Source organism: Chelonia mydas, chromosome 3, assembly GCF_015237465.2.
Source record: "Chelonia mydas isolate rCheMyd1 chromosome 3, rCheMyd1.pri.v2, whole genome shotgun sequence".
Taxonomy (NCBI): Eukaryota; Metazoa; Chordata; order Testudines; family Cheloniidae; genus Chelonia; species Chelonia mydas.
The window spans coordinates 63,753,047-63,780,549 of NC_057851.1; the positions used below are offsets into that span (position 1 = coordinate 63,753,047).

At 40.8% G+C, this 27,503-nt stretch overlaps 1 protein-coding gene across 1 annotated transcript; it reads left to right on the forward strand.

The window, feature by feature from the left end:
- The first annotated feature begins 1,790 nt into the window (after positions 1-1,790).
- Positions 1,791-17,842, forward strand: LOC102942127 (hormonally up-regulated neu tumor-associated kinase homolog A). The gene is made up of 4 exons (XM_037893525.2): positions 1,791-2,238; positions 3,319-3,611; positions 8,733-8,788; positions 17,700-17,842. The coding sequence occupies exons 1-4, from the start codon at positions 1,987-1,989 to the stop codon at positions 17,840-17,842; spliced, it is 744 nt and encodes a 247-aa protein (XP_037749453.2). The 5' UTR covers positions 1,791-1,986.
- Positions 17,843-27,503: the final 9,661 nt, after the last annotated feature.

Sequence of the window (27,503 nt, forward strand, 5' to 3'; positions counted from 1 at the left end):
ACAGCTTTCGAAGCAGTTAGGAATCCGTCCTGCAATGACAGAAAGAGAGCAACCAGGAGCAAGTTTCTTCAGCTGCATTCAAGACCATAAAACCTTCAAATACGGCCACAGACTTGCTTACATCACACAAGAATATCCAGGATGGTGGCTGTGATGTGCCAAACAAATTCCTGCTTGTGCTGCTAAATTCACACTGAATGTAATAGAAATAGCAGTGACCACGGACACTCCTAGCATTGGCTTTCGGCTGCCTTCTCATACCAGATTTCAGCTTCAACTGGCTTCTGTTCAAGACGAGGAATATACTCCCCAACACAGAGATATACTTACTTTTTATCTCTTTTTAATTCTCCACTAGGCCAAAAAATTTACTTGAAAATATATTTGGTAGTTTTTCTACTTCAAGATTTTTCAAGGTGTCAAGTTGGGCCTTTCCCCAACAATAGCAATAATTAGATTAGCCAGCGATCATGTTTTAAGGTTGGTTATATTTTTTAAGAGGTTTTTGCCTTTCCTCTGAAAAGTGCCAGAAATATGGGCTTTCTGCTTCATGCTGTGGTTCCTCTCTTTGTTTTTGTTTTTAATACGTTACCTCTTCTGTCTTGATTTTCAATGGGAAAGCCAATAACAAAGGAATGAATAGCAGGGAAGGAGGTACAGCCCATACTAAGCACTAATCAGGAGGCATTTCTGAATTCGATCAATCCCATCCTCTAGTTTCTCTAGAAGATTCAGTTTTCTCTGGTTCTGAATCTCTGTGGGGAACAGAAATACAGCCTTAGTCAGCATATCAACTACCCAGCACAGCAAGTGACAATCATCAGAAAACAAAACTGAAATACTTCATGAAAATCCCAAGTTTGCTCAGCTGCAGCTTATCTCTTGGTTAATGATGGGAGTGAGTGGGTGTCAGAGGAAGAGAACAGTGCTCGACATTTTAGCTGGGTGACAAGGAGAGGAGTGAGGGGCATACTAGTTAAATTATCTGAACTACCTTTTTGATGGTCATTTGAACAAGGTGCCTTTTGGTCATGGCTGACCTAGATCCTGATCCTGCAAACAGTTACATGCATGCTTCACTTTGTGCACCTGTTGCCCCATTAAAGTCAATGGGACTATACACATGCATAAAGTTAACTGTTTGCAGGCCCTAGTTTTTCATTACAGTTTTCATCCCCTCCCTTTCACTCAGTTTGGAGACTAGTGCCCAGCCCCTTTCTGAAGTACATGAGTCACACAACACAAACAAAATGAGTCTTTACAGTCATTTAAAAACAGGCAATGCTTTTTCTAAATAACTTTTAGAAATCCTCTCTGTAAGGAGGAAAACACTCCTGTGATAAATTAATGGGGAATATTCTGAAGAAGCTAATTTTGTAATAATGTGACAGGAAATGCAAAATGTCTCCTGAAAATAAAGTTCACATGCAAGCTAAGATTCTCTGACTTAAAGATGATGATGCAAGTGATATATTTAGATATTTACTACCAGCTTCTGCTTGAATAAATTCTCTCTAAATGCAAACTAATGAGATGTTTTTACAATGAGCAGCTATGCTCTTGTCTTTGAAAAACAGACAAAGAGGGTTGCAGTCCCATTTAGTTGATTGGTGTTACCTGCCTGTGCACTGACCATTTGGTTGCTGTCTCGTTCTTTGTGAAAGGGGATGGTTTATTCCATGCTCATGCTGGGATTGTGTGTCATCAGAGCTGGCAACGCTGGGGCATTAATTGACATCATGTATCAGGTTAGGTTAATAATCTGCATCTTGGTTCTGCTTGAGCAGATCTGAATGCCTGGGGGGTAGAGATCAGTGATGAAAAGGAAGTCTCGAGGGAAAGGATTAGATACTGGATGGTCAATGGGATGGTACTTGCATCCCAAGATGTACAGATTTAATGCTCATCTTTGTTATTAATCACAGGCTACACCTGGAAGGCAGCACTGTTTAGAGAGTGGGGTCAGTAAATCTGACCCTCCCAAGGATGCCTACAGCAATCAAAGCAACTTTGGATGGCATAACAACAGACACCAGCAACCTCGAAGGGACATTACCAGAATGGGAGAAAAACAGCAGGGATGTGCAGATACCTCCTTGTTTTAGCAAGATTCCCCAAGAGCCTGGAAAGAATTTCCCTCACACCAAACAAGTTGGGACTTACCTGGTGGGCAAAATGATCAACAAAGGTTCCTTTGCCAAGGTGATGGAGGGACTACACATCCCCACAGGGGAGAAGGTAAACTCATAATGGAGTAAATTTAACTAATAATTGCCACTAATCTCACTGCATTGTATGAGATTAGTGCAATTAGGAATTCAGATGATTGTTTTTAATCCCACAAACCACAGTCACTCAGTGAACTACCACCCTATGTCTTAAAACTGAACCTGTCTGGCTTTAGAAATAGTTTACTGTTCACTTAAAAGCCCGTCATACATATGAATGTAAATTTTTATAATTGTTTTCATGTAGATGTAACTGGACATTGAGCTAGTTCTGACAGCAAAGCCATCATCTGTTGAAAGAGGAAAAGGATAGTGGCATAATTACAACCTCAAATCTATTTTCTCCAGTAATCCTGCCTGAGTTAACTAGTATCCTGTATTTGATCCTTAAAGCTATGGAGAAATGCTTATTGAAAAACTACCCACTGCAACAGCAATATCTTAGATGACAGGATGTAGTTAGTTAATATATATTTTCCCCAGCTAAAATATAAAACTATGTGCCACAAGTCTTCTTTATGGAGCTGTATGATGTACTATTAAATTTGTATTTGTTGTCTACTTTATTTTTTGAATGGCTCTAAACAACATATGATATTTCTTTATTTATGACATTTAGTTTTATTCTGTTTGAATAATCTTCTAAAGGGCCTGATCCAAGGCAGCTAACGCCAAAGGGAGTCTTTCTTTTGCCTTTAGTGGGTTTTGGATCAGGCCCTAAGGGAGCATGTTAGAAAAAGAACTCATTGGCCACTTTCCAGTATACAGTTCATTTAAAGGAACATATTTATTTTTTGTCTTTAGGTGTGTTTTACATGCGCACCTTACCTACTGTAATCAGTGGGCTATACAGAGATACAGATATAGATATGATGTGGATATCAGATGGCAGATTTTGACTCTTGAGGGAGACAGAAAGCTTATGCTTCACTCTGGAAATGCATCCTGTCTGCATCATCAAATTGTCATGATCAGTCTAAATAATCAGGAGTTCACTAAAGTAAACTTATTCCCCAAGCATTTTGAAAATAGATCTATGCTGCTCAAGTTGAAATGGGTGTTGCCAATTTGCATATATTCTACAATTTAGGTAGCCATAAAAGTCATTGACAAGAAAAAAGCCAAGCAGGATTCCTACGTTTTAAAAAATATGAAGCGGGAGCCCCGGATACACCAGATGATTAAGCATCCTAATATTGTTCAGCTATATGAGACTTTGGAGACTGAAAAGTCCTATTACATGGTGATGGAACTATGCCTAGGTGGAGACCTCATGGACAGAATCTGTGACAAAAAGAAACTGGAAGAAAGGGAAGTAAGGGAATATACCAGGCAGATCATGTCTGCAGTTGAACATCTGCATCGCCATGGGATTGTCCACAGGTAGGGTTCTTTCCCCCCTTTCAAATAAAAGTGACAAAATCAATAATTCCAGTATGGGTAGTATTATTCTTTATGGAAATTATTTATTTCACCTGCCCTAATGATAATGATAATGTCAACTCCAGAGAAGATCAACATTTTTCAATTTTTCAACTCAATACTTTCACACAATCCCTATCCCCATTTTTTCAATCCTTTCTAATAAAGTGTTTATGATAAGTGGAGAATTCCAGGGCCAGGGCAGAGGACGAATTTTATAATGTAGGTTAGGGAACTAACTTGAACGTTTGGTTATTTTGGAATTAATTTGGGTCAAAGTGTTATCACACCAAATAAAAATAACTCAATATATTTTTTAAACACTGGTTTAGTTGTGATAAGATCCATTGTGACTTAATCTGACCTGAGTAAGGGGCAGCAGATTATTGTGTTGTCTGCAGGGCAGACCAGGGAACAAATTGCGACTCAGAGTCACAGTTCATTTTCTTGTTCCCCACTTGCTCCAGGGAGCAAGCAGTGGGACATTGCTCTAGAACGGTGACAGATTGTTTACCTTTCCATGCTGACTTAGCAAAGCTCATTGATGAGTTGTGGAATCAAAGTCAAGGCTCTACCTATGTGTCATCCACTTTCATGGATAGATAGCCATTCTATGGAGGCTGCTCTCCTACCCCAGGCTGTGAATCATGGGGTGTGTAGAGGGCACAATGGACTAAGAGCGTGCATTATGCCTCCTTACCGCCTTGCGCAGTGATCTTTCACGTTTTCTGTATTTTTGTAAATAATTTGTAATTTATTATAGCTTTAAATAATAATAAAAGCACCCATATATAAAGCTCTAGCCACCCTCACACTTAATCATACTTATAGTAACTTAACAATAGCCAGCAAGCAGTATTAAATATTCATCTAGCAGGTAGCACATTAACTCTCTTACAAGTGCTTTGTGTGGTGTGTTCTGCTTTCTTGTAATCCAACAGTAAATATCTGCCTGTATCCGTTGCTTTGTACCAATCTTTTTGCTCAAATACTAAAGAATTAACTGAACAAAATTACAAAATAAAAACATGGCTTAGATATTATAAGTAGTAAAGTGTCCTAACAGAAACCTCACCGACTATCCCAGCCTGACCTCACTGCCTTTGTGGGTTCCTAGCTAATCTATTTTAGGGTTTTTCTTTAGTGCCCACCAACATAGAGTTGGATTTAGATTATTGTTCAAGAACTCAAATAGCTGAGCTTATTATTAATCAAAGATTTAATTAATCAAAGATAGAGCTGCACGGTACAGACAGGCAATACATACCAATCTGGGTTGCAACTCCATAGCTCGAATCGGTTCCACCGAATATCAGCTCCCTTCAGGGTATACTTATACACAGGTTGCTAATGACAATACAGAAAATTCACCAGTTAGCACAAACTTTTCATCATTTTTCTTATCTGATTTTCATACCTATCTTTCAGGGTATGTAGAACTTCATGACCAATTAGCAGGGGTGCTGGAACAATTTTTATAGTGGGGGTGCTGATGATGGAAACCATGTATTTGTTATTACTCCTTCAAGCCAGGGGATGCAGCAGCATCCCCACCACACCTAGTTCCCCCACCGCTACCAATTGGTCTAGCATCTTATCTAGTCAAAGAACACCTTTACCAATTATTTCTAAAATCTTATCTAGATTTTAATAATTTTGAAGGTCACCAGGACTTTGTACCAGTTATCCCAATTATCTTAGCACGCTGTTCATATTCCACATTATTTCTCCATGCACAGACAGAGGTTACACGCAATTCACCATAAGCTTGGCATGAGTGCAAAGCATGCTGGCAGTTTGGTTCATAGTTAGCATAAGTGTTTTGAATACAAAGCCTTCTAAATATATGTGTGATATTAGCTAACAATCCCAACAACAGTGTTTAAATTCTTCCCATGACAACATCCCCCAGTTGTATGTAATGGGAAGGGACATTGTTTGTTTTCTTCCCCTGCTTTCCTTCTTCCCCATTAATGTGATTTTGTTGGGAAGGCTTTGTCATAGAGACATTTTGCAGCACACCCTGAAAGTAGTCAGATGCTGACTAGTCTCAGCTCCTCTGGAAGTTCTTTCCATAGGCAAACCTGTGGACTGAAAACAATTTACCTCTGCCTCTCCTATGTTTTGTCAGCTGCATTGTCCCAGAGGAAGACAGTTGCCTTGCTGAGTAACAGGTATAGAGATAGTCACTGATACAGTTGGCTCCTGACCTGCTGATAGCTTTGAAATTCAGGACTAAGGCTTTGAACTCATAACACAAGCAGATTCAGAGCTAGTGGAGGGATTGGATCACAGAGCTGATTAATTCGCAGAACCTGTCCTGTTGAAGTGCTGGAGTGCTGCATTCTGAATGGAGCCTCTGAATTGTTTCTGCTTTCAGCTCCAGATACAGTGCTTTAACACTAATGCATTGAAATTTTATGGAAGTCTGGCAATTACAGCTGATTGGAAATTTTCTAACAGAACTAGGGCGCTCGTGAAATTGACATTCTTGTCGTTTCATGACTGATATTCAGTGAATGACAACAATGTCCATTTCAAATTTCATTTCACGAACACCATATTTTGGTTTTCTGAAACAAAATTTTTCGGGGTCACTGGTTCACTAGAAAATTTTGGTAAATTTACTTTTTTTTTTTTAAAGTGGAATGAAAGCAAAATCATAAATACCCAAAGCCCTGAGTTTCAGCCATGCCCTACTGGACATGACAGATCACTGTGGACAGATCCTCATCTGAGAGGAATGGGCAACGTTTCCTAGCAAATTGGGCTTTGAAAAAGGAATTTTTCATCAGTGATGCTGCTTGGTTTTCTAGCCCAAGTACTGAGTTGATCAGGACCCCACGGCTTTGCATCACTTTAATGAAAGGAGGAGGTTGGGAGCAGATATCTTTGATGGAAGAGGTGGACAGTGACCTAGCTTGTCCTTCAAAGAGTTTCCTCCTTTGTACCAATAACCAACTCAGATTTGAGCCTGCTGCTCTTCATCCAAGTGCTGACCTCTTCAAGGCAGTCCTTGTGATGGTGTTGGTTGCTTCTGTGGAGAAGAGGCTATACAGCTGAATGTCAGTGCGCTATTGGCCATGGAGTCAGAGGTGTCCCTCTACCGCTCTATCTTATGGAGATATTGAAGGGCGTGGTAGGGACAGAGCAGATCCCTGTGGAACTCTGCTGGTGAGTTTTGAGTAAGGAGGAGCAGGTGCCAAACCACCCTCTGGGTCCTATTAGAGAGGAATGGCTAGAGCCATCATATTCCTGCACAGTCTACTCCAGATACAAAAGGCTCATCAGTACATTGTGGTCAATTGTGTCAGTAGCTGCAGAAAACCCAAATAGTGTTAGCATTGGAGATGAAACCCCTATCTGTTGCTACAAGGTCATCTTTTAGTGCTCCTAAGGTCACCTCCATGCTATATCCTGGTTTTAAACTTGACTGCAAAGTAGCCATGACATTGGCACAAGTCACATGTTGGAGCTTGGTTATCAATTGTTTTGCCTAGGAATGGCACTAGGACACCCTTGACTTAACCCTATAATATACCTTGGGACAAATAACATTTTCTATTGAATTTGTCACATATTTAACTAAATATTGATCCATTTCTTGACCACTTCTAGTATTAAAATAAGGAATATTGATCATCAGGAATCCTTTTTCCTATTTTGATTGTTATTTTGCTTTCCCTTATCTCTAATATTTCTATTGTGCACCTGAATCAGCACTTCACTAATAACTTTCCTGAGACCTATAAACAATGAGTAGATCTATGCACACATATAAACCCACACAAAACACTGGATTAATCTCAAGATATTTGCATTACTACCCTGTGCAACTGTGATAGTATTATATAATTCCCCACCCTGCCCCATTCTCTCCTCCCAGTCTCCATCCCTCCTTAAGTCTTGTCTCAACTTGAGTCCTTAGCTGCCTCCAGTAAGTGCTGGTTGCAACTGAGGGGAGGCGTTTCAAAGGAGCTGCTTGTTCTCCATCCCACTTCTGCCATCCCTGACCCCAGCATACTTTAGGACAGCCGAGTACTGCTCTAAACTACACCAGCTTGCAATGGTGTCCAAGGATCTCTTATGCCAGCAGGGATCACAGGAGCATAAGAGGCTCTGGACATGCTCCCAATATCAAGATTACACCGGCTGAGGATTCTCCTGTGCTATGGAAAACCCTCGGCTACCCCTTTCGGGCAACTTTCTAGCCATTTGGCACCACCAGAGCAGAAGCCAGGTTCTAGTTCTTAGGTTTTTTGTCAGGATATCAAACATTCCCATAATAAGCACATGTTCAGCTAAGCCAGTTTATAGTATCTCACCTAGAATTTTGACCTAGTAATCACTGTTTGCTATAAGGAGTTGACTTTGGCTAATCCTGTCTATGTGAACATCATTGCAAGGATGGTTCCATCTACAGTGTCCCTATTTCTGCCTTTCTTTGACCCGACTGTTCTCCTTCACACGTAAGACAGAGCTCACTTCTCAATTTACCTCCTTTCTTTTATACTTCCTGAACACAATTAAATTACTCACATCGAAAGCACCTGCAATATAATCACCTCTTTAATGCAACAGAGAAAATATACTCAATTCTCCATAAACTTGAAGTGCAAATCTGAATGCTCTACACTCAAAGTATATTTTTGCAAAGATATAAAAAGACAAAAACTGAAGTAATGCAACAGGAAAATCAATAGCTATATGTTAGACATTTTCCTTGAAGTTTTGAAGCCCTGAAGAATTGCTATGCAGTGACTTAGTAAATAGTGTACCACTATAGTATGTAAAATAATAATTAAATGGTATTGACTTAACCCGAAGATATTAACAGAATGGATGATTTTTAAAATGAGTATTCATTAAAAATATTCAATAAGATATTCAGTAATTTCATGAAAGTTTCCATTCCACTAACTGAAAACTGCAGGATCCTGTTATAATTGTGCATTCTGAGCTGTGTGGTACTACCGTTATTGTACTGAAACTTTTGTTTAAAAATGTCTGCTAAGAATTAGCATATAAATGTTAAGTTTCAAAATACATCTTAAAGTTTGCTTTCTGTCTTGATTTGCCTAGGGATCTGAAAATTGAGAATTTTCTTCTGGATGAAAACAACAACATCAAAATCGTTGGTAGGTGCATATCATCCATAAAAAAACATAGAAGGTTGATGATTCTGGTTACTGGACTTGATAGTCATAGAAAGCTACATGAACTATCAACTATTGATTAAACTACAAACTTTGTGGGTGAGTTGGTGATTGGAACAATCTTTGCCCAAGTGTGCCTTTACACTGTATTTGTGAATTTATTCAATTTATTTTTAAAATATGCAGAGAAGAGTATTTTTGCATAGGATTCAGTTTTCTTTTGTTGTGTGTTGTAGGGGCAAGAAACAATTTAAGAATTATAGATCTTATGTGGAAAAGCAGAGGTGAATTATAGACACAAGCAAATAAACTTTATACTAAACTGATACAACTCCAAAGGCTTCTATGGACTAATGCCCTCAATCGGACCCCTTATCATTAAACCTTTTGAAAAGAAAACTGTTTCTGTCACTAACTGAAGTTTTGCTAGAGTGCTGAAAGGTTAGGCAAACTACTGTTAAATTGGGGAAATTTGCACCAAGCAGTTAACACAGCTCAGAAAGGCATTTATTTATTTTACAGAAACTTCATAGAATTCTGCAGACAAACTTGCCTTTGCGTAGCACAGGTTTCCTACACTTTTTGAAAGCTTCACTCCCATCAGAAAAAGGAAACCAAACAGGCACATCTGGCCCACCCACAGCTAGTCCTTCACAACCCTCTTTCCCGCCTACCCATGCTACATAGCTCTTCAGAATACAACACTTCCACTCCTTTCTTATGTGGTTTGATAAGCAGTGCAATAGATAACAATGCTGACATTAATGTTTCATCCTTTGACCTGAGCCAGCACCCATTGAAATGACTGGGACAGTTAATACTCAGAGCTATTGTTTTAGGCTCATTAAGAACTCGGGCTCATTAAGACATTGTTTCATCAGTTACACTTGGGCCACATTGTCAAGATTTTCTTTCCATATATAACAGCTAGAGATTTACTTTTTTAAAAAAGCAAAAGTCAAAACACTGGACAACAACTGAGAGGCCCCCTCTTGGCAAGAACTTCACACACACCGCCGTTGTCAGGATCCTGAGTAAAGGTAGGCAGGATTAGTGGCAGGAGCTTTGGATTCCAGAACTGAAGTCAGGGGTCAGAGCCGTATCAGGGTCAAGAGTCAAACCAGAGCCAGAATCAGGAGGTAAGCCAAGAGTCAAAGCTAGAGACAGAGTCAGGTATCAGGCTGAGGGTCCATACCAGGGATCAGGGTCCTTGCTGGAGTTCCAGCGGACAATTAGGAGTCAGAATACAAGTCAGAGTTGAGATCAATACCAGGCATTCAAGACGAGAGAAGCAGGGCAGTTGTGGCAGCTAGCTAGGGATTCACATTGTTACCTGGACACTTGCTGGTATGCTCTCATGAGCTTATATAAGGACAAGGAGCCATTTAGGGATCACTAAGACCACTATCACCCCAATCACTCAAGGCAAAACACCCCATGGCATTAAACCTCTGTGCATTGTGGGTCATAGAGAGTAGGCAGGCTATAGCTGCTGCCAGGTGGTGTTGTGGGGATGTTGTTTGCCTGGTAGCCCTGCAGGCCTAGATTCAAGTCCCACCAATCACCGTACCAATGGGGTACAACCCTGCACTTTGGGAAACACTGCTTTAGCTAATAGTTTCTTACAGACCTGACCTAACAGTGCTCTGAGTGTCTTCATCTCCCAGTGACTTCAGCATCTTACAGAGCCACACCGGAGGGATTACTTACTCAAATTAGGCACGGTCCACACTTAAAAGTTAGATCAACATAGCTATGACAGACAAGGTATAAACCCCCCCGCAACTGAAACAGCTATGCCAACCTAACCTTCAGTGTAGCTGCCGCTATGTCAACGGAAGAATGTTTCCATCAATTTTGCTACCATCCTTCAGTGAGGTGATGTTTCAATGGAAAAACCCCTTCCATTGGTGTAGGTTGTTATGCCAAAACAGCTGTGGCAACATAGCTATGCCAGTATAGTCTCCATAGCATAGAGGTACCTTTACACTAGCATAGCTATACTTGGCTTTTATTGAGATAAAATTAAACTGATCCAAAAGGTTATGTGGACTCTTATTTCAACTTTAAGCATGGGTTATTTAGGTTTAGTTAAACCTGTTCCTAATTGTAAAGAATGTGGGCGAAATCTGTATTTATTTTATAGCTGTTAGATATATATCATTGTGCGTTTGGTGATTATTGTGTTGCCAGCTAAAAAGTAGCTAACAGTTAAATCAGTCTTAGGTGTGCATACTCGGTTTCTAGACCATGTACATGCTTGCGCATGTTCCCTATACCCATGCCGAGTGTCCACATATACTGTGCTGAACATGGATATAACGCTGTATACACACATCCACACTGCCGCAGTTGTTATGCAACATTAGCACTACCATTTCATGGGTGGTATCACAGGATTCTACGCATCAGAAGGAGACGCTCTAGGAACCACTTTGCTGCATGTTGTTGCTACTATCCCAGCCGTTCACATATTTGCCAGTGGTGGTTCCTGCTCACCATTCTCTCCTGCCAAACTGGGTGGAAGACATGCATCAATGGAATGATGACGTGGTTCTACTCCTGCTCCTTAGTGCAGGACAAATGTTTATGCTGTGGAGTAGGTGAGTGGCGAGATGCCGGATGGACTTTGGGCAGAACTTTCTAACATGACAAAGATGGCTGACCTTGAGGGTCAATGACAATCCAGTTTGGCTCCCATGGAACAGATACAGTGAATGCTACAGTATGCTACGGTATTGCTACAGTATGCCAATGGGTTGGCCATCCCTTCTGATACAATGTAATCCAACCAACAGCACAGTCTAATGGCTAATGGCCATCAACATTGTTTTGGAAACAATGGGATGACCTGGGATTCAGAATTTCCAGATGACAACAGACCTTTACGGAGCTGTGTGAGAAGCTTGCACCAAACCTCCAGCACCAGAACACTCAATAAAGGGAAGCCATAACAGATGACTATTGCCCTACAGAAGCTGGCAACACCAGACAGCTAATGGTCAATTGCAAATCACTCTGGGGGTTGGAAAGTCCACTGCTGGAGTTGTGGTTCTGCAAGTTTGCGAGGCAACTAATACTGTGATTTACTCACGGGTGGCTGCCGTAAGCAAAGTTCCAGAAATAATACCTGGATTTCAAAGGATGGGCTTTCCAAACTGTACAGGGGCCATTGATGGCACCCACATCCCAATACTTTGCCCATCAAAAAGGATGAGTATGTGAACCAAAAATTATTCACTCATTCTGTAAGGCTTAGTAGCCCACAAAGACATATGCATGAATACCAACGTGTGAAACATGGGAAAGATTCATGACACCAAGGTGTTCAGGTGATTGATATTGTACTTGAAGGGGGAAGATGGGACTTTATTCCCCAGAAACCATATGGTTCTCCATGCTATGTCTGTGACAACTGTTATTTTGGGGGAACCACGCATACCAGCTCCTAACTTGCCTCATGAAACCATACCCCAACATGAAGTATGGTTCCATGGAAAAAGGGAATTCAATTACAAAATCAGTAGATCCAGAATAGTTGTGAGGTGCACATTTGGTAGGCTGAAATCTTGTTGGCGCTGCCTATACAGCTGTCTGGATGCCAATGTGGCCAAAACTGTTCACCTAATTGTCAGCTGTTGCACACTCCATGTTTGTGAAGATAAAAGGGAGCACTTCCATCCTGAGCGGGCACAGGACAAGTCTGGTTTACAAATTCAGTACAGGCAGCTGGATCCCGCACACATGCATACCAGTCCTGGTTTCCAGTGGGCAAGGGAATCAGGGATGCCAGATGTGCACACATTTTGGCACAGCAGGGAAACAGAGGATGACATCTGCCTGTGCCAAGGGACAACTTCACACCCTGTACAGCTGCTGGAAAAAACACGAGGGACCATTGGCACATACTTATGGGGCTTCATAGCTTTGTGCGGGTTTTTGTTCCCCTGTAGTTGATGGCCATTAGACGTTCATTTCTGTGACTATTCACCCATTGCAGGCAATTATAACAGGCATCTCAACTGGATTAACACCTTAGGGCTGGGTTTGCGCTGTGGAGGGTGGCAGTTGTAATGCAGTCATTGTGCAATACTGTTGTCTTAAATGTTCACACTTGTTTACAGACCTGTTATCCGGGGCGCGCAATCTCTTAAGGATCTTATCAACATTTTTTTAAGAGTGGCTGTCATGGAGCACTAATCTCAAGGTTAAAATGGATCAAGATGCGGGGGGGGGGGAGGATTTAATCATTGGATAGTGGCAGATGCCTGTGTTGTTACTTTAATTGTGTTTCATTTTTCAGCCTGTGACCTAAGCCATAAAGATGTTTATCTATCCCATCTCTGTGTTCTGAGTTCTGCTGCTTTTACAACTAGCAGTGCTTTCTCTAAGCACTTAACAACACATTTTCCACATCCCTCCTGAGGACCCTTGGGACTTCAGATATTTCTTAATCTGAAGGTGAGGGGGAGGGATGGACAGAAAACTGTTTGCAGTATGATGGCACCAGACAGTTACACCTTTCCAGTTCATGTGCTGTGAATTGCAGGGCCCAGTCTCAAATCTGAAAACATTATATGCTCAGCATATTTAGGAAGTGGAGTCCACATACGTGTCAAGGAAATTATAACATTTTGATTCAAAGTACTATAGAATGGGTAATTGAAATATTTTTAAAAGGAAATGGAAACCAATAAAACATAATGGGACTGAAACCATGTACAACGGGCAAATGTTAATGTCTCTGCACCTGTCTCCTTGCCCTTCTCCTCCCCTGACAGGCAGGGAACAACTGGGGAAAATTGCTCTTGGGGACAAACAGGGATGTCTCCTGTGTATGTTTGGGGGCTGGGCACTTGGTGGGCTTCAGAGATTTCTGCAGGCTCTTCATTCCCTTCCTGGATGCTCAGGAGGGTTCCCTTGCAAGAGGTTTTCAGTTCCAGTGGAGGGTGTGGTCTCAGAAGTCCTGCAGGCTCCTTCCAGTAACTCACGGGGAGGAGTCCTCTGCCTCAGCAGCATGCTGGATGGCAGCCAGAGGAGGAGGTTGTTGTGGTGGCAGCAGTACATAGACAGGTATAGTGGCCACGGCAGCAGGTGCACCCTGAACACGTTTGGCCACCAGGTCTATCAACCTCTCCATAAGGGAATGCTGCCTTTTCTTTTGGATGTGCTCCCATACCTAAGGTGTGCCTCCTGCTCCATGAATCAGTTATCAGTACCTCTTTCTGCTGAAGAGCCTGATCCTCCCATGCCCTGAGGAACTCCAGTTGTTCCTGATTCCTCCTGTCCATTCCAATGAGCAGCTCCTCCAAGGTCCTTCTCTGTCTGCCTCTGCTGTCTCTGGGCGCTGCTCCTGCTGGTTAGCAGACTGGTTTCCTTCTTGGGAACCACAGGTCCTGCCATTCAAAGACAAGTGCAGCACTATACATTTTTCTCCTTTGGAGGAAGGCAAGAAATCCCCCCACATAACATAACTTTGCTGTAGAAGTTTTGATACTTTTCAGCATTCCAGGAATGTGACTATCCTTGATTCTCAGACTTTTGCAGCCCATGAGAAAGGAGAAGAGGCTACTAATGGTAAGAGACATGTAGTCATGTTTTTAAAAAATTTTAAATTTTCATAGTGTCTCAAGGGGAGGAGGGGAAGAGGGGCAGTTCCTTCCAGGAACTATGTTACCAGTTTGCAATTTCTTCTTTAAAGGCTGGCTAACATTTGAAGAACACTGCAGTTTTCAAGGTACCAGAATAGAAGAGAGGTGGCTTTCCAGTCCTGTGGGGGAGATCCAGCAATCTATGCCAAAGAGATGTTTCTGCTGATGGTCATCCTTCTACTTACTGCTGAATGGAGGGGTTTAGTCAGCTATGAAGGTAGACCAAGCAGATTTGCACTGCTGTTGAATGTCAAGACCCAGCTGGAGTTTCTGCTATACCAGACGTTTCCTGAAATATGCTTACAGGACTAGGAGGCACTTCACTGGAAATTGACTATATACTCAGCTAGCATACAGAGTTTCCATGCAATATGAGATGTGAACCATGGAAACTGCCCATGCACTCCACCTCATCTCACCCCCAGCATCATCGGAAAATCTTTCCCATGTCTGCCTAGCAATGGTGAAATGGCCAATGGGGGAAAGAAACACACCACAACTTTATTTCCTTCCCTACCACTTCTGATCAGCACCACAAGCCCCTCACCTTTTCACAGCAAAGGGACACCACACTGTGTTTATGCAACCACTAGACCCCACCCCACACTTCCTTCTCACACCTGTTTCTCTTGGCTTGTGCAGCACGGTTCTGTGTGGAGAGAGGCCCAAAACCAGGGACGAGAATGGGAAAATTCTGTAATCTTCCAAGGGACAAAAGACGGCTTTGACTAACTTCCTCAGACAAGCAAAGTGTTTCCTTTCTCTTGCTGGACCTAACCCCTCTCCAACTCAACCCACCCACCGTTCTGTGTGGCTCCAATTAGTAAGGGGATGATAAGATTGGGAAAACAAGGGTTGAAGCACTGAAACTGTGTAATCTTCCAAGGGACAAAAGACAATGGTTACTAACTTTAGACAAACAACCATATGTTCTTTACCAAGACGTTTCCACCTGTCCACTCCCTTCCTCCAGTCTACATAACCCCAGGCCCATCACTGCCTGATTGTTGTCCAAGAAACGCACAGACACAGGGGCACAATGATTGTACATTAATAATCTGTTTTATAGCATCTGCCAATTGCTTTAGTAGTTAATCAGAAATCAATAAAATCATTGATTTATAGCCGTGTCTTAATCAGGACCATTTAAGGGTTGAAGTGGAGGATGGTCTGGGCTTAAAATCAGGAATGTAGCACCAGAGGAAGAGGGAATATTGCTAGGCAGGGTGGGGATCCATTGTAAGTTACCAGCCTTGGGTTCTGGTTCCTGCTTCTGCGTGGAGTTCTCCTTGAGTTGTCAGGGGGGCTTCCGCCTCCAGGTAGAGGTCCAGAATCACATGCTCCTCATCCTCTGGGGCTTCTCCAGAGTCCCTGCTGCCTCCTCACTCTGGCCCTCATCAGCACCTATCAGACAATGAGACCAATGGGGTTGAGGAGCAGGGGTTATAAGCCACTTCAGGGTCTATACTAGGAGCCCTTGACAGCACGTGGGCCAGCTCTTCGTAGGCCTCCAGGAATGACTGTTTAAGTCTTTTTACCTTCTGCACAGGAGCCTCAAGTGGTTTGCCGGCATGGGGCTGGTGTCTGTTCAATGCTCACCTTCCCTAGTCCCCATGACATTTCCCAGTACAGGCGTATGTTCCTGTCACTCCAGGCAAAGTTGTGGAGGACAGTGTGCTCAGACCACACATTGATCAGCACCTAGGTGTGGTCAACAGGCCTAGCAGCTGCTCTTGGAGCAGGATCCATGTTCCCTTTTTCAGACCAAAACAGTGCAGCAGAAAACTGTTCTGATGTCATCAGTGCACCTCAGTACTGTTGGTGAAAACAGGGGAACAGGGACTTTTGTAGGCTGGTAAGGGTCAGGCAGAAAAGGGTTCATTACATTATGGAAACAGGGATGGAGGACTATCGAAACTGGAGACCTGGTACATGCCCTTTGCCCCCGTCCACACTGCATATGGGTCTGGGTCCATGCCACAGCCCAAGGCATGTGCTAGCTTACTCGCCCTGTACTCACCTTCAGACAAGTTTCTGGAGTTTAGATGTGCACAACAGGGGGTTAGAGCACAGCCACATGTGTGGACACTTGTGCAGTCGCTAGCGTAGATAAAGCCTTAGTTAACTTTGGCCTGCAGAAACCAAACTCAATGGTTGTAGATAGCCCCAATGGCTGGTACTCAACCAGACAATATAGGAGTTCATTCCTTTGGAATTTACTTCCCCTCATGTGGAATCAGGTATCTGGCTTGTCCTGTGGATGGGAAGCAGTAAGACCCTGTCTTGTGCCCTCAGGGAGATTCAGGTGGGAATTCTTAAACAAAGAGCTTTAAAGTGTTTATAAACAGGACCTCTGAGCACATAGGGGAAAAAGGGTCTGCAGAGGAGCAGGCTGTCACTTGGTCCTGGGGGAATGGGTGTGGTGATGTGCCCAGGCTTATTGGGTCTACCCGTTTGAGAGATATGCCAAGTTTAGAGAAGAAAACAGAGAAAAGTTTAAGCTTTCATTGTTTTGCTATTTCTTCCCTGTTCTGTTCTTATGGATAGATCAAAACAAAGTATTATTTAACAATCTGGTCTTGAACACTACATGTTTATACAGGTCCCAGACTCCTCGAGGGAAGTCGACAGCAGGCTAAAACCCATTTGGGCCTGCTGAGGTAATACAGTGTTAAACAGGGGTAGTATGACCTGGGGTTCCACTGTAAGAGTGGGCTGAATTGTGAAAATCAACCCTGAGAGACATACAGACCCGTTGCTTTGAAAGGGTGTTCACGGGGAGACAGGGGAGGGAGAGGCATCAAAGGTACAGCTCACCCTGGAACCATCACACTAATCAACTTTAGCTAAAGTGAAATAGGCCACTTAGACTGAACTAAGATTGCCCACAGTCTTTGGCATCCATTTAACTAGGTTGGTTTAAATTCATATTCTAACTTAAGGAAGTTGCACTGGTATAAGTGCACAAGCCCTAAGTGCAGAATGTTTATTCTATTTACAGATTTAGAGCACATTCAGCAATCAGTGCAATACTGTATTCTAAGAACAAAGTTACAATATTAATTATAAATGCTAAAAAATAAATAAAGGAAATTGGGAATAGTACCTAGTCGCCTCCTTCATAACATTGCTTGTTTCAGTGTTTTGGTTTTTTGTACCTTTTTCCCTGTCTTTGGCCAAATGTTAAGGATAAATAAGTCCCAGAGGAGACTACAAATTCTTTGTTTTTGTGAATCTGGCAGATTTTGGATTGAGCAATACTATGAAGTTTGAGGGTGTCTCTCAGGAGCTGTTGAACACCCAGTGTGGAAGCCCAGCCTATGCTGCCCCAGAACTCCTAGCTCATAAGAAATATGGCCCAAAGGTGGATGTCTGGTCCATGTAAGTAGATTTATAAAAATATACTCATCAGAAAGTTATGAAATTGAATGATTTAGACTCTGATAATACAGGATTTGGTGGCACTTGTGCTTTGGGGCAGCAACAGGGAAAATGAGGAGATACATGAGAGGACTGAACCCTGAGGGATACCCCAACTAGCACTCCAGGGAAGAGCATAGGATAATATTGCTCTGTTAGTCTCTATGGTTCAATTCCATGGTCTAATACTTGAATCTCTATCTTTAGTCATGGTGCCTTGCTGATATGTCAGTAATGGCCAGGAGAGTGGAGCAGTGTTGCCATTTGGTGGAGATAGGTGAACCAAGAGCTAATATAGAGCTGAGACCTATGTATTCCTGCCTTGTCTACTATGAAGTAACTGGTTAAGGCCTCTTTCCTCTCAACCTAACTCTGTAGTGTAGACCAGGCCACAGTATATATAAGAAATAGGTTGAACTCCTGGCCGCACTGAAAGCAAAAATCCCATTGACTTCTATAGGATCAAGATTCCACCCACTGTCCTCACTCTATTTCTCCCCAACTTTTGATCCTTCCCCAGGCTTTTGTTCCCACAGGTTCATCCCCTTCCTATCACCCATCTCCATGTCAACCAAAGATGACCACTACAAAAACCCCATTCTGATACATGCATAACTATCAAAGCAACTTCATGATCACACTGAGACAGCGCTTGTCTTCCATTCTCCTTCCTGCTCCCTTTCTTTTGTTACCTCTAGCCATTATGACATTATGCTACTTTTAGGCATCAATCATGCAGACACTTATGCATGTGCTTAACTTCGTGCACTGTGAATATTTCACTGAAGTCAGTGGAATAACTCATACAGAAATAACTTTCAAACAGAAAGGGTTTTTTGTTGCTGAAAATGACTTTGTGTGGGAAATTGTCAGCGTTAATCAACATTTTCCATTTTTCACAAATTTTTCGAACATTCTTTATCAATATTTTTATTTAAAAACATTTTCTAAACTTGTCATTTACCAGAAACCCAATTTTCAGCAAGAAAAATCACAAAAAATAATGGAAAATGGACCCAAGTCAAAAGCGTATAGACTAAGGCCAGAAGGAACCATTGGTGATCTTGTAATCCAACCTCCAGTATAACGCAGGCCACAGGACTTCTCTGAATTAATTTATTTACCTGTGCAATATTATATTATTCCTGGGGGAATTCTGCACCAAAAAATTAAAAATTCTGCAAAATTTTGCATTATTTTGTTTGTCAAAATAACACAATATAATCACACGAGTTTCCATAATTTTGGTAATTTATTTCAAAATACCTGTCAGCAAGTATGTCAGTAGAAATACAGACAATGAAAAATATTCAGCAAATGTTTTTTTTCAAACAGATTCCTTGCTAGGCATATAAATACAGAACTTTGAATAATTCATTTAAACTACAATACAGAACCATATTTTCTGCTGCCCCTCCCCCCCCCACCCCACCCCAAAACAGTGCAAAGGCTTGGGGGAGTCCGGGGTAACAGAGGAGCTGAGGAAGAGAGAAGGAGTCTAGGAGTGAACCTGGAGGGTTGTTGGGTGTGGGTGGGAGAAATATCAAACAGGGGAGCTTTTCTGGGTGGGGAGGAAGGGATTGTTAGGGAGCCTCCTGTATGCAGACCCTGGCTGACCCCTAGCCTCTCCCATTCAGTCAGGCACATCTGCCCTGTCCCCATGTATCCCTATGCCCCCATGTGTCCTTACACCCCCACTCAGACACTCACTCCCCTCATCCCCATGTGTCCCTGCACCCTCTCCCCCATCCCCACCTGTCTCTATGCTCCCACTCAGCCATCCTCCAACCCCAACCTCATCTGGCCCTGCACCCCCTCCCCGCATCCCCATGTGTCCCTGTGCCCCCTCAGCCATACCCCAACCCCAACCGCATGTGTCCCTTCACCCCCTTCCTTGTCCCCATGTGTCTCTGTTCCCCCACTCAGCCATCCCCATTCCCCCATGTGGCCCTGCACCCACTCCCCCCATCCCCATGTGGGCTAGTGCCTCCACTCCCATTCAGCCCCTGCCCCAATCTGTCCTCCCGCAATAGCCCTTATGAACGTCAGTCTGTGACCCCCACCTCCACCCCAGCCTCATGCTGTCTGTCTCTCCATATCCCCTGTTTCCCGACCTGGTCCCACAGGCGCTGGGCAGGCAACCTCTTCCCTTCCCTATCAGCAGCTGGCACTGTTCCCGCCAGGTGAAGTGAGCTGTAACTCAGGAAAGCTTATGCTCAAATAAATGTGTTAGTCTCTAAGGTGCCACAAGTACTCCTTTTCTTTTTGCTCTGTTCTAGTGCTACAGTGGCCCCTGGTGGTCAAAAGGTGGAACTGCAGCAACTTTCAATAGAAGTTATTTTCTGCTGAAAAAAATTATGCATGTGTGCGGTGGCGCAGAATTCCCCCAGATATGTATATGTGCATATACAAACACACAAGTATTAATCATAGACAGACAGAGACAGACATTACATGTTACAATACATATAAAAACACATCTATTCTTTGGCTTTTGGACTTAAAGTCCACCAGGATGCTAACAAGTCCACCCGATGTCCCTGAGTGATCATTTGGATTTGAATTGCTGGACACTTTGGAGATAACTGATGTATAAAAATGTATGTAAGCAGACAGTTCCCTGTCAAGCTACATACCTGCAGGTGACCAAGAGTGTAAGCTAGACCTTCATAGTACTGACTTTATAGCATACACTAACTGCACATTTGTTCTTGAGAACTGTTGTGGAGGACATACCATATAACAGTATTTTGTGGCCTAACCATGACTCTTCACATCTCTCCCTTCCTGCTCTCCCACAAACATACAGGATATAGACAGTTAAGCACAGAGGAACAAATTTTATTGAGTTACATCAGTAAAAATCTGAAGTATTGCCATTGACTTCAAGAGTGCTACTCTAAGTTTACAAAGGAGTTACACAGCTGAATTTGGCTGAGAGAATGCTGTCAGCAACTGAAACCTGATTTAGCTTAGTTCATGTTTGAGATGTCTGCAAAATGGATGCAAAATAGTAACCTTAAAGCTATTTACTGATGTAATTCTGTCAATGAGTCACACACAAAGAGTTGTATAAAACTTATATGTGGCCTTTGGTATTTAATTTAGACATTTTTCTGTGTTTAAGACATAAAAAATGAATTTACAACTTGATTTGTTATTGCTGAGACCTTCAGCATGGAAAAAGAGCTTTGACAGAGTGAAATTTTAACTCTCATGATATTATTTTTATCTCAGTTCAACTATCATGAAATAAGAATACCAACTAGGTTATGTAAAAGTGCTGACTTTATAGAGACCGATTGATAGGTAATGTTTGTCACCAGAAACAAAGACTTGAATTAATCCAAAATCACGTTCAGCCAACCAAATCAGATTGAACAGTTATACAACTAGGATTCCACTGAGGAAACACCAGTGCTAGCTTTGACCATAAATGGTTTTTGTGCATCAGAATTTAAACTTCTTTGGAGGACTGAAAAATTATTAGCTTTCATACATCAGCTGAATTAAGAAAACAGCTGCTATATTCAAATGGAGCCAGATATTTCAGCAAGACGGAAGAGCAGCAGTCTGTTATAGACCATAAATTTTCAAGCATAATGTATAGTCAGTTTCCAGCTACAAATGTTAAATACATTGTTGTTAAGTAACTACATTTTGTGCATTACTTTATATAGATATACATTTATATATATATATATATATATATATATATATATTTATATTACTTTATATATATATATAAATTTATATTTATATATATATTTTAAAAGATATTACAGTTGTAGCTCCCACGCACTCCCAAATTCTCATACATTGGGGATTTCACACCCAGTAAGCTGATGAAAAAACTATTGCCAGTCATAAAGGCACCACTCTTGTATATCACCAACAGCAATTTAAAGTGTGTGGCAAAGGAAGTGTTCACAGTGTTGAAAAGACAAATGAACTTTGTTATATGCCATTACACATCCATTTGCACAACATGTGTTCTTTCCAACTATCAGAAAATATTTAAGGACCCTCTTTTACTTTCAGTCCAGCTAAATTTAATCCATTTTCAATGAGATTATACTGTGTATCTAGAATTTTGGATGCCACTAATTCAATCAATTTGAACCTCAATGCTGTTTCACTGCAATATTATACACGCTCACCAACACCCCCCTACTCAATATTACTCTGGCTGAAAGCTTAATCAGGACACTTTGGGGAAATATTACATTCAAGGACTGGATGTATCAAAAGATTGGATAATGAGGATAATAAAGATTTTCATTTTGAGGTGGCTGATTCAATTTTGGTCCAAGCTAGTAACTAGCAGAAGATGTCACCCATTCCATCCCATTCTTTGGTGTGATTGCAGAAAAGACAGTGGTCTTCAAATACAGTTGTCTGCATCACATGTATCATCATCAAAATTATCTGCAGTAATAAGTATACCAGCTCAAACAAAATAAGAAGTGCCTGAAATTTGAAGTGAATCAAGCCTATTTCCAGGTCAATAAAGTTTGACCAGATTTTTCATTTTCACAGTCTTTGGTAATTTCTGGTCCAGTTGGAAGCAGGAATGACAGAATACCAGGCTGATGTTGTGGTATTTCTGACCCAACTAGTTCAGGAAGTGCCATGAATAGTGTGAAATGGACTGTTCACATGGGACATTCAGACCAAGTTTGAAAACTGAAGAGAGTTGAATAAGCATTCAAAGGTGTGGGTACTTACCCACACTGAATCTGTGACCTTTAATGAAATTTGCTAATGACAACAGGTGCTAACTAACACCTAGATTGGCAGTCTCTGCAAATTCTCCAAGGACTGAATGATCATCTTACCCCCTGTTGGGTGGCCGTCCATGTCAAAGCCAAAGCCTTTGGTTTGGATGGGCTAAGAATGGTACACGGTCACTGCATGTGCTGTTCTTATTTTGTGAACAAATAGCAAACTTCCACTTCCAATATTATTCATCCCGCATCTTCCACTCAAACAGATTAATATTCCCATCCACCCACAATTTATTCTTTTACTGTCTACACTGTAGGATGCTTTTCTAACGCTAAATGGCATGCACATAGAGAAAATAATTTCATTTGGTGATTCAATGTGTATCACTACTTAGAGATGATTTTCAGCCTGCTCATGATGTCAAAAGACAAGACTCAGAAACCTAAACCATGGATTTTGTTCCCTGTATTTACCACAGTTATCTGTAGCTCTGATGTATTTATTGTGTTTTTCCTTAACAGAGGGGTTAGCACATTTGCTATGCTAACTGGCACATTGCCCTTCATTGTGGAACCATTCAACATCAAGCAACTACATCAAAAGATGGTCAATGGTGAGATCAGTCCCATTCCATCCAGTATCTCTTCTGGTAACCCACTCTTATTTTATATATATATAGATATATAGTATAGATAAGATAACCTTTTTAACCTCAGTAGCCAAGTTAATGTAACAACCTCACATTAAGGAAAACAGCGTGAATACCTTGTTTAGCATCCATGTTATCAGGAGGTAATGTGATCATATTCCCATGGTGTACAAGACCCACCTTTTCCATTTTCTTCGTTCTATTTATTACAGACAAGATCACACGCTATCTAGACTGTCTCAATCTTGCCTCAGAGATGAGAGAGACGATAACATTGTTGCCTATTCTTGAGAGATCACAGAGCTCAATTCTCATTTACACTAAAGAAAGTTAGAGTGGACATAAAAATTATACTCACTTTAAGGACCCTTTATGCTGCCAGACTGATGTAAAGTGGCCTTAAGTGCAAATGAGATTCAAACCCATAGGGTTTTGTTTAGTGGGCTATGTGCCAGTTTAGGAAGCCATCTGTTCAATACACACAAAAGCAGAGCTGTGAAAACCTTTGATAAGTGGTGTGAAAGAGCTCCCTCACTTTTTGCTCTAAGCATAACTCTTCAAAGTTCAAACTTATTATTAAACCTGGTTGACAACAGAACTTTTTGTGAAAAATCCATCCCTGTTTTTCATTTAAAAAAACTGAAACTCAAAATGTTTACATCAACTCTAGTTATCACCTTCATTAGCAAGGCAGAGTCAATGGAGACTTTTAGGCCCAATTCTCAAAAGGCAGTTATCATAATCACTAGCTCTGGATTTGGCCTTAGGTTTTAAAAGCCAGAGATAATATTGGTGAATACGAATTTGGGGCTAGAAGTCCAAAATTTATTTTCACTGGCATTAAACTTTCGACAATTCTTTTATTCAGTACCTCTGGTTTTAGTTTACATTCTCCTTCCAGTTGGACTAATAACATTTTAGCATCATCTGACTTGCACATTAGAGGTTTGGGTTGTTTTCTCACAGCAATTTTATGAGTGTAACTCCATTGGTTTCAATGCGTGTCAAGGGAAGGGTGTGAGGGACAGGGGACACAGTAGAGCAAGACTCTGCTTTGCCCAGTTCACCACTGGCATATATTAAAGTTTTCCCCTGCTGCATAACTTTAACTTTTCATGGGGTCATGATGAGTAGAATCTGACTGAGCTCAAACTCTGTACAGATGTGTAGATGCAGTGAAGAATTCCAGCTCATTGAATCTGTCTAGATCTAGTTCAGAATTACAATGTTGAAATAACATGATAAGGTAGATGATTGCTTCCAAAGAATGTTGATGGGATAAATACCATACATATTCATGATTTGTAATGCTTTCTTATATCATTTAATCATCATAAAGGGGCTGATTAATAGGAAGTGTATTATCTCATCCTCTATTTTTCTCCATTAAAAGCTATTGTTAGTGGGACTGTGTGAAAATTTCAGTTGTCCTAATTGATAACCTTCCTAGTTGGAGGTTAGACATGTCAGGGAAGTAATGAATGAGGTTTTCATATTTGAAGACCAGAGTTCTTCTATGGTAGGTCACAGATGTAATAAATATTATGGTCCTAGTCTAATCTTCATCTAACATTTTTTTCCACTTCTAAAACTCCCCATTTAGCATTTTTTGCTCAGGAATATGCCAAAACTGGAATATTAGCAGTATTAAAGAGGAGACTGAGTTCCATTAGCAGAACTATTTACAGACAGGGATATTTACATGTCCTTCATCTGTGCGAGTTACAAGTGGCTGAAGCCAAATTATTAGTTGCTCTCTTTCATGTGTGCTAAAATGTGCCAAAAGCACACAAAACAATAAATTTTGTCAGGGAGATTAGCTTTACTGTGTGAGTGAAATTACTACTGAGCAGAGGATCAGCCCAAGATTTATAATTAGAGCTGGTCAGAAATTTTTGGACAAAAAAAAATTTTTTTGAAGGAAAATGCCAGTTCATCAAAACTCAAACTGTTCATGGCTCAGTTCTGATGAATCTCCTGATTTGAAAAATTTTGGAAAGTTTTGAAATTGTCAAATAGTTTTGACATTTTCAAAACTAAAAGTTTCGAAAGTTCAACATGACTTTTTGTTTCAAAATTTTAGTAAATATACTAAAAAAGTTTTAAAATATTTAAAAGGTTGAAATTGAAATAAAACATTTCAAAATTATCAAAAAGAAACATTTTGATTGACCACCCAATCTGAAATATTTTTTGGATCATTGGTCTGCAAAAAATTTCAAGATTTTGACTTTTCATCCTGATCTGGGATGGGAAAAAATTTTGCCATCTCAAAAATTTTCAAGGGACAGGAAAATCTTTTTTCCAAGCAGCTCTGTTTATAACCCACTTAAATACCTGACCATGCCCCAGATCCTCAGAATAGGGCTGACTTTGTGCCTCTGCACATGAGTAACTTCACACTGTGTGAATAAACAGACACTACTAGAGAGGTCAAGCCATTTCATCTGAATTTCTGTACAGGAGCTGTGCACTTCATGCATTCCTTACTTGAGCCTGATCCTGCTAAGCGACCTGCTGTTAAAGACGCAATGAAAGACAAATGGCTGAATGAAGTATTCATCAGGAAACCACTGAATTCTATTACATATAAAAATAGGTAATTTCAAATCTCTCTTTCATTTACTTGTATCTGCTCCGTGGAGTTTCAGAGGCTTTAGCTAATCCCAGTACTACCAATAATTAGTAAAATTTTACTTTATCCTTCATGAATTTAGATCTGCTTTACATAACAAAATGCATTTGTTGCTATGTGCATATATTGCACTAATTTTTTTCTGGATATGTTTCATTGGTGACATTAAATTTCTAGATTGTTTGATCCCAGTTATTTCCTCACTACAGAATTACATAGTATATTCCCATCTGAGAGATTTTGAAAAAACTTATACTGAATTTGCTACATTGATATTATTCTCCCATATCTGCAAAATCAGGCTCTACTGTAGTTCATGTTTTCCCAGTCAAATCACTGCACCTATTAAAGAGCAGAAGTGTGCAAACAGATGCAAGACACCACCAAACACTGCCTTTTCAGGCCAGTTGTTTTCTCTTATATAATGCACACACATCTCCCACTCTGAGAATAAAATTTGGCCCACTGTCTTATTATTTCTTAACTGTCTGTCTCTGAAGAGGTAATATGACACTTTATACACGAATTCTCCACTTTCACAGATTTATTAATTAGTGTTTCATACCAGTATTTTCATGCTCTTCTAAAATATCTAATTTCAGTGATGGAGCTTTTATTATTTCTAACTATGAATCATTTGATTTAGGGAAGATGTTTGGACCCAATTCTGTAGAAGTCAGTGGGTTTGCACCCATGAAACAGATACAGAAATCTGACCTGCAGTTCCTTTATGGTGGGGCTCAAACCAGCTGCACTGACTTTGTCCCTGTTTCCTGTAATACTATAAAAATGTTTGGAAAATAAGCTTTGGAATTTTTTAAATCAGATATCTAGACATTTCTATAGTGCCCCCTCCAAATTCATTCAATCTGCTTATGAAAATACTTACATGTCTATTTGAAAGTGATTTATAATTGTAGCTTTACTGAGTAATTTTATGTATAAAAATGCTCTCCAACTTCCCTAAGATCTTTTATTTACCCCTTGAGATCCTCCAACCTCCTCAGAACTTCCCATCCTTTTCCACACACAGATTTTCTCCTTATTACTCCCTCCCAGACTCCTATGTTGAGGACCAAAAAACAAAACAAACAAACAAACAAATGAGATCATGACAGATCATTGACTATTTGCTTCTTGTCATGCTGCAGTCTTAATCTTGGGAAACATCCTTTCAAATTAATCCATCCACTCTGCATCAGCAGTGGAATATCTAACAATGTTGTAACCGAGCCTTAGCCCAGCAATGAACTTGGTGTTGTCCAACAGAATATTTAAGGTTGCATAACTCTGTATCTCAAAGTTTTGTATATGTAAAGTATGTTGAATATCCGGACTGTCAAATTACTTATAGCGCACTAATGACTGCGCTGCTCACTTACAAATCCATGCAACTACACTTGTACATTTTTTGGTTTTGGGGTTTTTTTTTTGTTTAAAATTAACATTTCTAATTTTTCAGACTTCGTCCTGATGAACTGAACCCTGTTGTTCTAAACTACATGACAGAAACAATGGAGCTCAGGCTTTCAAATGTTATCAGTGTTTTGATAAATAACAAACCATCTTCTATCATGGCTTCTTATTGCTTATTACTGAAGAAGTTGGACAAGT

Bases quoted from the DNA above. Each gene is read 5' to 3' on its own strand.
- LOC102942127 (XM_037893525.2), top strand. From the start codon at position 1,987: ATGCCTACAGCAATCAAAGCAACTTTGGATGGCATAACAACAGACACC. The intron at 3,612-8,732 runs GTAGGGTTCTTT...TGATTTGCCTAG, and splicing joins CGCCATGGGATTGTCCACAG to GGATCTGAAAATTGAGAATT. The intron at 8,789-17,699 runs GTAGGTGCATAT...TGAATCTGGCAG, and splicing joins CAACAACATCAAAATCGTTG to ATTTTGGATTGAGCAATACT.